This window comes from Protomyctophum parallelum (assembly GCF_964188405.1).
Source record: "Protomyctophum parallelum genome assembly, chromosome: 6".
NCBI lineage: Eukaryota > Metazoa > Chordata > Actinopteri > Myctophiformes > Myctophidae > Protomyctophum > Protomyctophum parallelum.
The window spans coordinates 21846113-21859023 of NC_139701.1; the positions used below are offsets into that span (position 1 = coordinate 21846113).

General features: G+C 43.7%; 1 protein-coding gene across 1 annotated transcript; it reads right to left on the bottom strand.

Annotated features, from left to right (window-relative positions):
- Positions 1–3899: 3899 nt before the first annotated feature.
- On the bottom strand, positions 3900–8830 carry smx5. The gene is made up of 5 exons (XM_083766289.1): positions 8790–8830; positions 8462–8529; positions 8241–8271; positions 8085–8144; positions 3900–4707 (listed from the first exon to the last, which is right to left on the bottom strand). The coding sequence occupies exons 1-5, from the start codon at positions 8790–8792 to the stop codon at positions 4582–4584; spliced, it is 288 nt and encodes a 95-aa protein (XP_083622415.1). The 5' UTR covers positions 8793–8830; the 3' UTR covers positions 3900–4581.
- Between the last annotated feature and the right edge of the window lie 4081 nt (positions 8831–12911).

Consider the following 12911-nt stretch of genomic DNA (forward strand, 5'->3'; position numbering starts at 1 on the left):
CTGGGGAGCCACGCTGGAAGGATTCACAGCCAGAGGTTTATGGTTGGGGCCACTACGTGCCCTTCACATAAATTACTTGGAGCTTATGGCGGTCTTTCTCGCTCTGAGACACTTCGAGCAGTGCATCCGGGGTTGCCACGTCCTAGTCAGGACAGACAACACCACCGCCGTGTGCTACATCAACAGACAAGGCGGACTCAGGTCCCCTAGTCTTCATCAGCTGGCTCGGAAATTAATCCTGTGGTGCAACATACGCCTTCTCTCTATAGTAGCGTGTCACATCCCAGGTCCTCTGAACACAGGGGCAGACCTGCTGTCCAGAGGACCTCTCCGCTACGCAGACTGGTCGCTACATCCTCATGCAGCGTCCCAGGTCTGGAGCAGGTTTGGGAAACCCAGGGTGGACCTCTTTGCCACAGAGGAGAACACGAAGTGTCCCCTCTTCTTCGCAATCACAGGACCATCAACATCGGGGCTAGACGCTCTGTCACACCGATGGCCTAAAACCCTTCTCTACGCCTTTCCCCTGCTATCCCTCATCAGCCCCACTCTGGACAGAGTGAGGACTCAGGGTCTGACGGTGCTCCTAATAGCCCCGTCCTGGGGGGTCTGGAGGTCGGAAATAACCCCCCTCCTCTACGACCAGCCGTGGAAAATTCCTCTTCGAGCGGATCTCCTCTCCCAAGCGAGAGGGGAGATCTTTCACCCTCACCCCCAGGACCTAGACCTATGGGTCTGGCCCGTCAAAGGGTGATGTTGACCGCAGTGGGCCTACCTCTGAACGTTATCGAAACAATTCAGAAAGGCAGGGCCCAGTCAACTAGGGACCGTTACGACACAGCCTGGCGCGTCTTCGAGCAGTGGTGCTCACGAAGACCAGACCAAGTTGTCCCCTACCAGGCCTCAGTGATCGACGTCCTGACATTCCTACAGGAGCTCCTAGACAACGGTCTAGGCCTCTCCTCAGTCAAGGTCCACCTGGCAGCAATTTCCGCCTGCCACCCGGGCCTTGATAACCAGACGGTGTGGAAGCACCAGCTGGTAAAACAGTTCATGAAGGATGTACGCAGGGAACACAGGACATGCAGATCCCTTGTCCCCTCGTGGGATTTGTCCCTGGTTCTAAAGGCTCTGGCTACAGCACCTTTTGAACCACTACAAACAGTGAGCCTCAAGCTCCTAACCTTGAAGGTGGCTCTCCTGATCGCCCTCACGACGGCAAAAAGGGTCAGCGACCTACATGCGCTCTCGATCTCTCCAGACTGCATGAGGTTCAATGACGGGTCGACCAAGGTCACCCTAAAAGCAAACCCCGCCTTCATTCCCAAAAACGCTCTCTCAGTGTGTGTGTGCCAGTGAACCTACAGGCTTTCCACCCCCCGCCGTTCGCCTCTGACGAGGACAGGAGGCTAAACTGCCTCTGCCCAGTCAGAGCCTTACGCATATACGTGGATAGACTGGCTCCCTTCAGACAAGGAAGCCAACTCTGTGTCCTGGGGTGCCAGGACCAAAGGAAAGCCTGTCACGAAGGTCACTATCTCCAACTGGATAGTGGAAGCCATCCGTCTGGCCTACACTAGCCAAGGAGTGGATTCCCCTCAAGCCCTGAGGGCCCACTCCACGAGAGGCGTGGCAGCTTCCTGGGCACTCTACAAGGGTGTCTCTATTCAGGAAGTCTGCACAGCAGCAAGCTGGTCTACACCCTCGACTATCGCTACATACTATAACCTAGATGTGGCAGCGCCTTCGTTAGCGCACGCAGTCTTGGGCGCAGCGGCTCAGTAGAACATCAGGGCAGCATAGCGCTGCCTCCTGTTCTCCACAAGGACTAGGTTCTGGACCTAAAAGGGTCCGAGCCCCTCCCAAAAGACTTACCTGGGACCCACTGGAAGTTCCGGGAGTTCACGGGAGTTCATAAAGTCCCATAAACGAAAGGTATTTCGTGAAATTTCTATTTAATACAACGTTAAAGGTTACTTTAGTAACCACGGTTGTATAAATAAATTGAACGAAATACCTTTCGTGGAACGCCCTTCTGTTCTCTATAGCAGAAGAAAAGTTCCGAATGAGGGATGACGTAGCCACGTCCGCTTTATACGGCGTGGGCGTAGCTTCCTACGTCACCCCCAAGAGCCCAGGACAGCAAAATTCTAGAATTTTCTGTCCTGGGAGCACATAAAATAATGTTCTGCAGCTAGGTTTTGAAGGAAACCTACCCATAAACGAAAGGTATTTCGTTCAATTTATTTATAACTTACTAAGCAGAGTGCCGTTGCAACATGAGACTTAAGTAACCTTTAACGTTTCTATGTCACTCCTCAGTGGTTTCTGAGCATGCATGAAGATTATTCAGATCATACAATTGCATAGAGAATATTTAACTTTATAGCATACTGCACAGATTAAACTATCATACTGATATAACGGTATTGAATTGAAACCTTTATTTATTCTCGAAAGAGCAATTGAGGTTCTCCCTCATTTTCAATGCTGACGAGATTACATTACATACATTATATAAAACAATTTAAAGATATGCAGGTTATATACATAAACAAATCTTCATGTAAGGCAAAGACATATAATATAGACAATGAGACAAACATAAATTAAAAACAGTTACATATTGAGGTAGGGATGTCTAAATAGACAAAGTAAACATGTCACTCATGTTGGTGATGATTGATTGAAGTATTTATTAACGGTTTGCAGAATTACAGTACATTTCAAGTACATCTCAATACAAAAAACTGTTAAATGTGGACGACACCATAAAGCATTACACTTGTTTACAATAGGGTCCACCATTTTCAATTCATCAGAACATTTAGAGACGTACAAATATAGGCTACACTTCTATATAATCAAAAAGGAGGTACAATGGAGAAAAAACATGTTATATCAGTAAGTGGATACAATGCGAGATGACGTTTCAGAATCCCTCCTTTTCTTCGCACTCCTCACATCTTATGATTATTATTTTTTTCCTGGAGGAAAAGTGTGTAGTGTTTAGTTTTCCTGTGTAAGGTAATTTGTAACATTCAACTATGACTTTAGCCCTAGTATTACTATATGAATGGCATTTAGAATGATGTCCTTAATGTCAGGGTAACATCAGAAATCCCCTGTCAAACTCTTTTTGTTTTATCCTTACGTGATACCTGCTAAATTAATCAAGTTTCCGTTTTTGATTGATTGATTGAAATATGTATTAACAGTTTGTAGAATTACAGTACATTTCAAGCACAAACTCAATACAAAGACTGTTAACTGTGAGTGGACGACCCAATTAAGCATTACACTTGTTTACAACAGGGTCCACATTGTTCAATTCATCAAAACATTTCTATGTAGTTAAAGAACAGAACAGGAATTCATCATATAAGTATCTGTATCTCATTCTACATCTTCTCTGGTGTTGACATAAACAATCACTGGAAACATGTGGAAGACAATAGAATCCACATAGGCCTTTGGACATTTCTCATGGTTGCAATCATCAAAATGGTCTACTGTTTCACACGTTCACACAAGCACATGGGAACATTTTAAAAATGGTCTCAGTTCTACAATCAACTATCTGTTACAGTTTTGACTAATTTCTTCAACTTCATTCATGGAAGTGGCTCTAGTTGTCTGTGCAAATAAAGCTCATGCTTCATCAGCCCAGATGCACCGTTTAATCTTTAACATTGTATACATAGATCAAGGCTCTATTATATATATATGCTGAATATTTCCATGGATGAACAGCATAATTTCACATATATTCACACGTTAAATAATCCTCTTAACTAATGGCCAAAACAGTAAGAAAAGATCATCATAATTCTAATGTCAGAATTTCAAATCAAAGTTATTTCCATGTGAATAGAAATACAGAGTCGAATAAACAAAGACAATTTATATCAATAATTGTACTTTTATTTCAAACCGTGAAAAACCTATAAACCTAACTCTTAACAATTTATCCACAAAAACAAAATGTCTCAGGATGGGCACAAAAATGAAGGAACCCTTGTGCACCGCCATGCACTGATCTGCCAAACCACAATGTTGTTACAAAAACAAAACCAAACAAAAATGTCTACAAACCCACAAGTCATAATTGGATAAATCTTTACACTACAAGTAACACTGTGGTTTGCAAGAAATAGACATTAAAACAGATGTTAACTCAGGATACATGGATTTGCAGTCACATCTTGTTTGTGGCACAACAATTTACACAAAAACAAAAGTATCAAATATGCAGGGAACAAAATATAGCTGAAGCAGTAGTGGCCATTATCCTACACTCCTTTGAAAGATGTGAGATACAAGAACACACAGGGGATGTGTGGGGATACCGACGGGCATAGATCCCATCCCCAACATATTGTACATAATTGGGTCATGTTAACACTAGGAATGCATAATTGGGTAATGGCCTTTATTGCTTCACGACAACGCCGACATATTTGACACATATCTGGTTTGCATTAACGCAACACATTAACTCAAACGTTGTACCCCTCGAGTCCCCAACCCCACCCTGCAGACGTTGTCACTTCCTGGCGCCAGCCCAACCCTGCAAGCATGTCACTGTTTTTGTTGCATTGCTTCTTTGCGAGCGGCATCTTGCAGAAGTTGTGTGTCTACTTCATCTGCAGGTAACTGGACGTATCGGACCACAGACCCACGGATGAAACAATTCTTCACAGACAACTGGGGAAAAGTAAAGAAAAGGTGATAAAAATATGTGTTATCCAGTCAGTTTTACAATTTAGGCATTTAGCACAGTCTTAAATAATCAAGAGCGACTTACAGGAAAGAACAAAAACATGGCAATTCATCAAATACATAAAAGGTTATCAAGACTCATACGCAAGCTAAGAACCGTGGAAGCTAACAGTGGAATATCTATATAATGAAACAATGCATAAATAATACACTATAGAGTGCTATGTCTACATAAAAAAGTTACCAAAGTTACCATACTGTATGGCTGTAAAGTCGTCAAGGCTAGTGCTACGGCAATATCTACGGGCTAAGATGGAGTCTGTGGAGTTCTGAAGATCGAGTAAAGAAGGCGATTAACTACATTAACCCCGGCGTCCCTATTTGGGGCATACGATGCAATTATAGGCAAACATTATACAAAAATCACTCCCGTGTGAAGTGAGGGGCGCTCTTATCATCTTACAACATCAATTACAACATAATGTTTGTTTAAGCAACGGGTGCTAAAGCCATATATAGGAGCCCCTCAAAAACCTTCGAAAAAAGATCTACGAGCAGTATGGGTGGGAGGGACTGAGGGCTTTCTTGGTCTTTCTTTTCATAAAAATGTTTTTTTTAAAACTGTACCACTACCAATTATATAATAATGTATAACCTGTTCTTAATAAAAACTAATTTGACAAAAAAAAGCAGATCTATTTTAATAGAGCACAGACATGATCACTGCCGCTAGAGGGTGCCATGATCTGCCATTCCTCTGGGTCGCAGCTTTTTAGTATTGGAATTCCCATAGGGGAATCTGAGATTGCATCATACAGACAGGTTTCTTATTTACAAACATTGACAGGTGCCAGTTTCATGTAATCAATTCACAACAGATCCCCAAACCTGTTGTTTTGGGGAGCGTTGGTTTCAGTTCATTCAACCTCTTGTTGGCTGGTGAGACGCTCCTAGCGAGAACAGCTGACATACAAGCTCACATTGCGTCGTGTCACGTGGATACAGCCGCTGTGAGCTTGGAGGACTGCTGTTCTCTGCACGCAACACCTCCGGCAAAGTATAAATTAGGTTTGAGGGGATACAGCTGCACAATCAAGGAGGTGTGGTTTGGGGGGACAAATGCTTTGAAACAACATGAACCAAGGTATATATTTCAACAGGTAGAGATCACAGTAAACAGACATCCTAAAGCTATTTCTTCCACACTGGGAGGAAAAAGCATCTGAAACTTACTACACGTGCTTAGCCCTTTCGGAACCCTCGGTTACCTTTTCTGAAGTTTGGACTTCGGTACACTAGGATTCCTGATCGCGTATTCCACTTTCCATAGGACGCAGATTTACCCACTCTCTGTTTACAGAGAGCCGCGCCGTGTTGGTGCCGTGTTGGTGAGAAACGAGTGCGAAACGGCATTAACCGCCGATGCCGTTAAGTATTTTTAGAAGTTTTGGCTTCTCTGAAAATCTCTCTTCCTCACTTCCCGCGACACAACAGCATTATAAACATTCTGCATGTACGCGGTCGGCCAATCAGAGGCAGCAACTAGGACGCACAGCTAGCCAGTGGGTCTGAGCACACTTTAGATTCCATGCGCAGACAGAAGCTGTGTTTTGCATCATTTCCGAGTTTTTAGACAGCTGGTGGATGGAAATGAAGCTCCACCCACAAATTCCCAGAAAAGCTTTCCCCAGCGGCATTCTGCCGCATGGGTGGAGCTTCATTTCCATCCACCAGCTGACTAAAAACACAGAAATGACGCAAAACACAGCTTCCTTTGGAAGTGCACAGGCTGTGCACAGGCTGAGTCTCGGTGCGGGAGGCGGTACAATGGGAAGTCAATAAGGAAGTCAAGGAAGAGAGAGGAGAGAAGTTCAGTGAAGCAAAAAAAAAAAAAAAAAAAAGGTTAGTAAATACGGCGGTTAATGCTGTTTCGCACACGTTTCCATTGTCTCCTATAGCTGTGTTAAGCCCTGCACACACCGGGTGCGCAGAGGCGCGGCAACGCCTGGAAAATAGAACAGTGGTGTATCGGCGCGTCAGGCGAGACGTCAGCGCGCGTCGGACGCCGCCGGTGTGCGATAGGTTCATTGAAAATAACGGAGGCGGCTGTTTTGACGCGCGGCGTTCGCAGACGGTGTGTGCAGGGCTTTATAATGCATCTTTGAAACATCTCACCAACACTCAAGCGGCGGCACGGCTCTCCGTGAACGGAGAGTGGGTTAATCAGGGACCCTAGGGTACCGACACTTCAATGCCCCAACCTCGGGACTGGCTGCATCAACACAAACCGTTTCCTTAAAAACAGAGATTACGGACTAGACTGCTGGTTTATAAAGCTTTAAATCACCGCAACCATTGATGAAACTGACTGATGTGACTGGCATTCATTAAAGCTCCTCTTTGTATCTGTTCAGTTTTAGTGAATTCTGTGCAAGTGATTAGTTTGCTGCCTCCTGCATTATGCGCATATTTAGCCCCTCTCGGAACCCTCCGTAAAGCTTTTCTGAAATTTGGATGTCGCTTTGCGTAGGGTCCCCGTGCGTTACTGTGTTTTCGTATTGAAATGATAGAACGCGGACATAAATATCGTCGTTAACGTCATGTCTGCGCCGTTTGACGGCTTCTTTTCGTTTGAGTTATTCTGAATCTGTCAACTATAAGTACCTATACATACCGCTGCGAATTCTCTTGTGTCGCGGAAGCCGTTAAGTATTTTTAATCTTTGTTCGACCGATTTGGAAGCTTTGATTCCTGCCTTGTTTATTGACATCCAATTGTACCGCCTCCCGCTGCGGGGTTGGATTGTGCCGGCTACGTTCCTGCCTCTGATCTGCTCTGTCATAGCTATAGCGCCACTAGCTAGCCAGATAGGCGGTACAATGAGGTGTCAATAAACAAGGAAGGAAAAGAAGAATCAAAGCGACCAAATCGGTCAAACAAAATACTTAACGGCTTCCGCGCCACAGGAGATATTCGCAGCGGTATTTATAGGTACTTATAGTTAACACATGCAGAAGCCCTCAAACGAAAAAAAGCCGTCAAAGAGCGTAGAAGGACGTATCCGAAGGTATTTACGTTTATTTATGTGTGCGTACCCGGTGGCAGGGTGGAGGTGGAATAGGACCCAATGCTATCTGGGTCACAAAAATGTCAGAAACTTCAGTAGCATTGGGTTCTGCTTGTAGGGCTAGCGCATATTCTAAACGGGAGCTATGCAGGTCAAAGGTTGCTATTGCAATTTACTGTAGATACCAGATTATAGAATCTAAATTTCTTGCTGCAACCAATAAGCATGATAATTATTTTAATTGAAGACATGAAGAGTATTGTATAATGACGTGTGAATGTAAAGCTGAGCGTACCATGTGTGGATATTTCTCTGGATCTGTGACACTGATGTCTGTCAGCTTGATGTTCAGATACTGAAACACACAAGAGAAAACAAACATTAATATCAGATACATTTACAGAAAATAAAACAAAAGGAAATAAGCAAAGTGAGTGAATTGTATACAAACCTGGTCCACGGAGTGAAGTGTTCCACAGATGCTGGAATGAATAATAAATAATATTAATTGTATATCATAGGTTACATATTTTCAACAGGGAAGTTATGAGAGGCTTTATTTTCATGTGCTGTGTACAGGAGGTGATCTGTCACCAGATGGTCACTGAAAAACACAAACACACACACACACATACACACACACACGGTGGTGGTGGCGGCATGTGCACTGACCTCAGGTCGTTCTTGAGCTCCACGACCACATCTTTCCCCACCAGAGATTTGAAAAACGAGTAGAAAAGCTGAAAACAAAGTTTTCAATTAGACAGCACTGAGACGATAATAATTAATAAACAAATACAACCAAAGGTAGAACTACTAGGACAGAAGGAAGAGAGGATGGTAGTCTGTGTAAAGTAAACCAACCGACCAACGCATTTGCAATGATTTCGTGCATGTAATTACAGTGGGCTGAATGATATTGTAATTTATTCGGACTAAATATCTCATCTCATGTTTTGTAATAAAACATTAAAACGTTAAAACACGCTCAGTTTCTCACCATTGTGAACGAAGTTCCGCCGTTCGTCTGAGGTTGATGACGTTGACGTATCTTGTTGCGTCACATTTCTGCGACGGGATCACGATCCCATTGCTTGTGAGTTAACCGTTAATAATAATAGTTGAACATTATAATGTATCAAAGGCTATTTAGTATTTTGTGTAAACAAACACATTATAATTGCTGCCAAGTGTCCACATAAAGAGTTATGGTATTTACATGTTTGTGCAGTGACTATTTATTAAACTTTACTTCGTGAGCACAAACAAGGGACTAAATTCTTTTCGCTCCTATGCCACCAAAATGTGGAACGCCCTACCAACAGTCATTAAGACATGTGAATCCCTTGACTCCTTCAAAACCGCTCTCAAAGGGCACCTACGGATGGCTGCAATTCGAAACTGGCCTCTGTCAAATCTGAATCCCCCCCGCCCCATTTCCCCGGCCCTCACTGTATATGTATCTTTTCCCTTTTTGCTTCCTATATGATGAATTCCTGTTCTGTTCTTTAGCTACATAGAAGTGTCTATTTGTATGTCTCTAAATGTTTTGATGAATTGAACAATGTGGACCCTGTTGTAAACAAGTGTAAATAATGCTTAATTGGGTCGTCCACTCACAGTTAACAGTCTTTGTATTGAGTTTGTGCTTAAAATGTACTGTAAATTCTACAAACTGTTAATAAATATTTCAATCAATCAATCAATCAAAGCTTGTACAAAAAACAGCCAATCTTTTGCACCAGTAAAAGTATTCAATCAAATTGTGACAATAAATCACACATGGCTTCCAATCCTTAGCTTCCAATCACAGTGTGACCGTCCCTCTGGCTTATGGGATCATGGATCAGACGTCATACAATCATTTTTTTTATTTATTTTTTTACAGTCTATGCATACAATTCATACATTCTTCCACTGGGTGGCACCATAGAGTTATGGGTTGGTTGGCACTGGTGCCAGTTATGATTCACTTTCTGGTTGAAACATTAGGGTTGAACAAGTCTGAACTTTAAAAGTCACCATCAATCTGTCTTGAAGTCGAAGGCTCCACGTTTCAGGACCGATCGAAGGTAACATTGAATGTAGGCCTATCTTTGTTTGAGAATGTTTTTATTTTGGCCATCTATAAAGATGTTCAAAAACGGCCCCAAAAAAACGAAACATGATAACTAGGCCAAAATAAATAAGAACAAAAACTGAAATGGCAAATTCAACCTAATTTTGTTGACCACTGTGACCAGTAGCACTATTCATCATGAGATGAATTAGCCTAGGCTAATTCATCTCATGATGAATAGTGCTGATTAATCGCAATTTGGGTGCAACTGTCTGCAATACCATGCAAATTTAATGTATTTGATAAACTGCGGGGCTTACACATTCACTGCAGTTTAAGTTAAAAAAAATACTTTACAATACATTTATTTTGGCTATTTCTAATGCTTATGTTACTGAGTATATCTATTGATATAAATGTTGATCTTAATACTGTAACTGTAGCAGCTATACGTTTGTTTCCAAAGTGGAGCCATAAGAAATAACTATAGGTTACAGACGTAACCCCGGTTCTTTAATAATACAAGCGAGGTGTATCGCACTGGGAAAGAGCACCATCTGGCGTGATCACAGAAGCATTATATGATAAGCTCCCAGACAATTTAATTGGCTGGGTGTAAACCACGTGGTCCCTGCATGGCCCACCCTCCCTCCTTATTATGCAGGAGCCCGTGGTTTACTCCCTCATTCAAGATAACATTTGCACCTTCTTGTTGAAGTAAACAAGAAGGGCGTTTTGGCGAGTCACCTCGCTTGTATTATTAAAGAACCGGGGTTACGTCTGTAACCTATAGTTCTTATAATTAATACTACGCTCAGTGACTCGCACTGGGAACATAATAAACTCCCTGATTGTTATCCCGAAATCACAGCTTAAGGGTTATCCCCATGTCTGGAAGCTACACTGAGGACAGCATGTCCCAGGGACGATGCAGCCACATTCAGTCTATAAAATCTAGCAAAGGTCAAAGGTGATGACCAACTTGCAGCAGTACAAACACCCTGAATCGAGACTCCTCTACAAAGAGCCCAGGATGCGGACATACCTCTTGTAGAATGTGCCCTTAACCCCTCGGGAGGCAACATTCCTTTACTGGTATAAGAAATCTGTATGGCCTCCACTATCCATTGGGAGAGCCTTACTTTCGTTATGGGTTTTCCCACTGATATTGGGGCATATGCCACAAACAGTTGATCCGACTTTCTCGAGACCTTAGTCCTGTCTGTGTACACTCTTAGAGCCCTTACTGGACAAAGGTTGTGTAACCTTCTGTCCTCTGTCGATGAAAACGGAGGAGGAGAGAACGTCTCCAACTCGACAGGAACACATTTTGCCAAAGGATTCTTAGGTATAAACCCCGGATTAGGTTTAATAATGACCCTGTGTCCCCCATCTAAGAAACGCATACACTCTGGGCTCACCGAGAGTGCATGGATATCACTGACACGTTTCGTGGTCGTCAGTGCTACCAATAGTGCTGTTTTAAACGATAAGAACTTCATGTCCACCTCCTCCAATGGTTCAAAAGGAGGCTGTGACAATGAATCCAACTCTACAGCCAAATCCCAGGTTGGGACCAGGTGATTTGGGATCGGTCGAAGGTGTCTAACACCTTTCATGAACTGACGTAACAGACGGTTTTCCCCCACTGGTTTCCCTTCAAACCCTATATGGCATGCTGAGATAGCAGCCACATAGACCTTAATTGTGTTGAAGGCCCTGCCTTTGTCCATTAATTCTTGTAAAAAGGACAAAATGTGCACTTTCGAGGCTTCGAAAGCCACCACATTGGCCGTCTCACACCATTCTTCAAACACCCGCCAGTTCCTGTCATACTGATCTCTAGTTGACTGGGCTCTAGCTGCCTGGATAGTGTCAATCACGCGCTGAGGGAGGCCCACAGTGCCTAAGTTCAGCCTCTCACGGGCCGAGCCCAAAGAGCCAGATGTCCTGGCTGAGGGTGAAATATCTCTCCTTTCGCCTGTGTCAGCAGGTCTCTGCGTAGTGGTAGTTGCCACGGATGGCCGTATAGGAGAGGCATTATTTCTGATATCCAGTGGCCCCACCTCGGAGCCACCAGAATCAGTTCTAGGCCCTGAGCTCTCACTCTCTCCAATGTGGGAGAAATCAGGGACAGTGGGGGGAATGCATACAACAGCCCTCTCGGCCAACTGTGTGCTAGGGCGTCCAGCCCTAGAGGGGCCGCTCCTTGTATGGAGAAGAACAGCGGGCACTTCGTGTTCTCCTCTGAAGCGAACAGGTCCACTCACGGTTGGCCAAATCTGTCCCAAATCTGGGCCACCACCGCCAGATGTAGGGACCATTCCCCGTAGTGACATACACCCCTGGACAGTAAGTCCGCCCCCCTGTTCTGGACTCCCGGAACGTGGGTGGCTCTGATCGATTTCAGGTGTCTGTCGCTCCACACAGTCAGCTTGTGTGCTAGTGTGTGTAGTGTTGGGGACCGAAGTCCCCCTTGCTTGTTGATGTAACACATCGTTGTCACATTGTCTGTCCTGACTAGGACATGACAGTTGCTGATAAGAGGCAGGAAATACTTCATGGCTAACAGTACTGCCATGAGTTCTAGGTAGTTTATATGGGAGGTCTGTAGACCAATATCCCACACACCTCTGGCCATCCTGCCCTCGTGAGTGGCACCCCACCCAGTCATACTGGCATCCGTGGTAATTACTTTCCTGGATGCAACTATTCCCATCGCCACGCCTTCCGAGAGAAAGCGCACGTCTCTCCATCGTTGTAGGGCTGTCACGCATTCCTCTGTGACCACAACGCGGCGAGAACGGTGATTGCTGGGTAACATGCTGCAATTAATTCACTCCTTCTCTGAATAAATCAAGATAGTAGGAAAACGAAAATTAAAATGTTATTGAGTAACACAAAGGACAACATTCTAAAGTTAACATTTCTCAAATTATTTGATATATATATATATATATATATATATATTATATATATATATATATTCTTTTTTTTACCAGTTTGGATAGCAGATAAAGAGACATCACTTTTAACATTCAGTTCTTTAAGGGGGGAGCAAAT

Excerpts from the sequence above, each read along its gene's own strand:
- smx5 (XM_083766289.1), bottom strand. Across the intron at positions 8,145-8,240 it reads CACTTCACTCCGTGGACCAG|TATCTGAACATCAAGCTGAC; the intron begins GTTTGTATACAA and ends TGTGTGTTTCAG. Across the intron at positions 4,708-8,084 it reads CAGAGAAATATCCACACATG|TTGTCTGTGAAGAATTGTTT; the intron begins GTACGCTCAGCT and ends ACTTTTCCCCAG.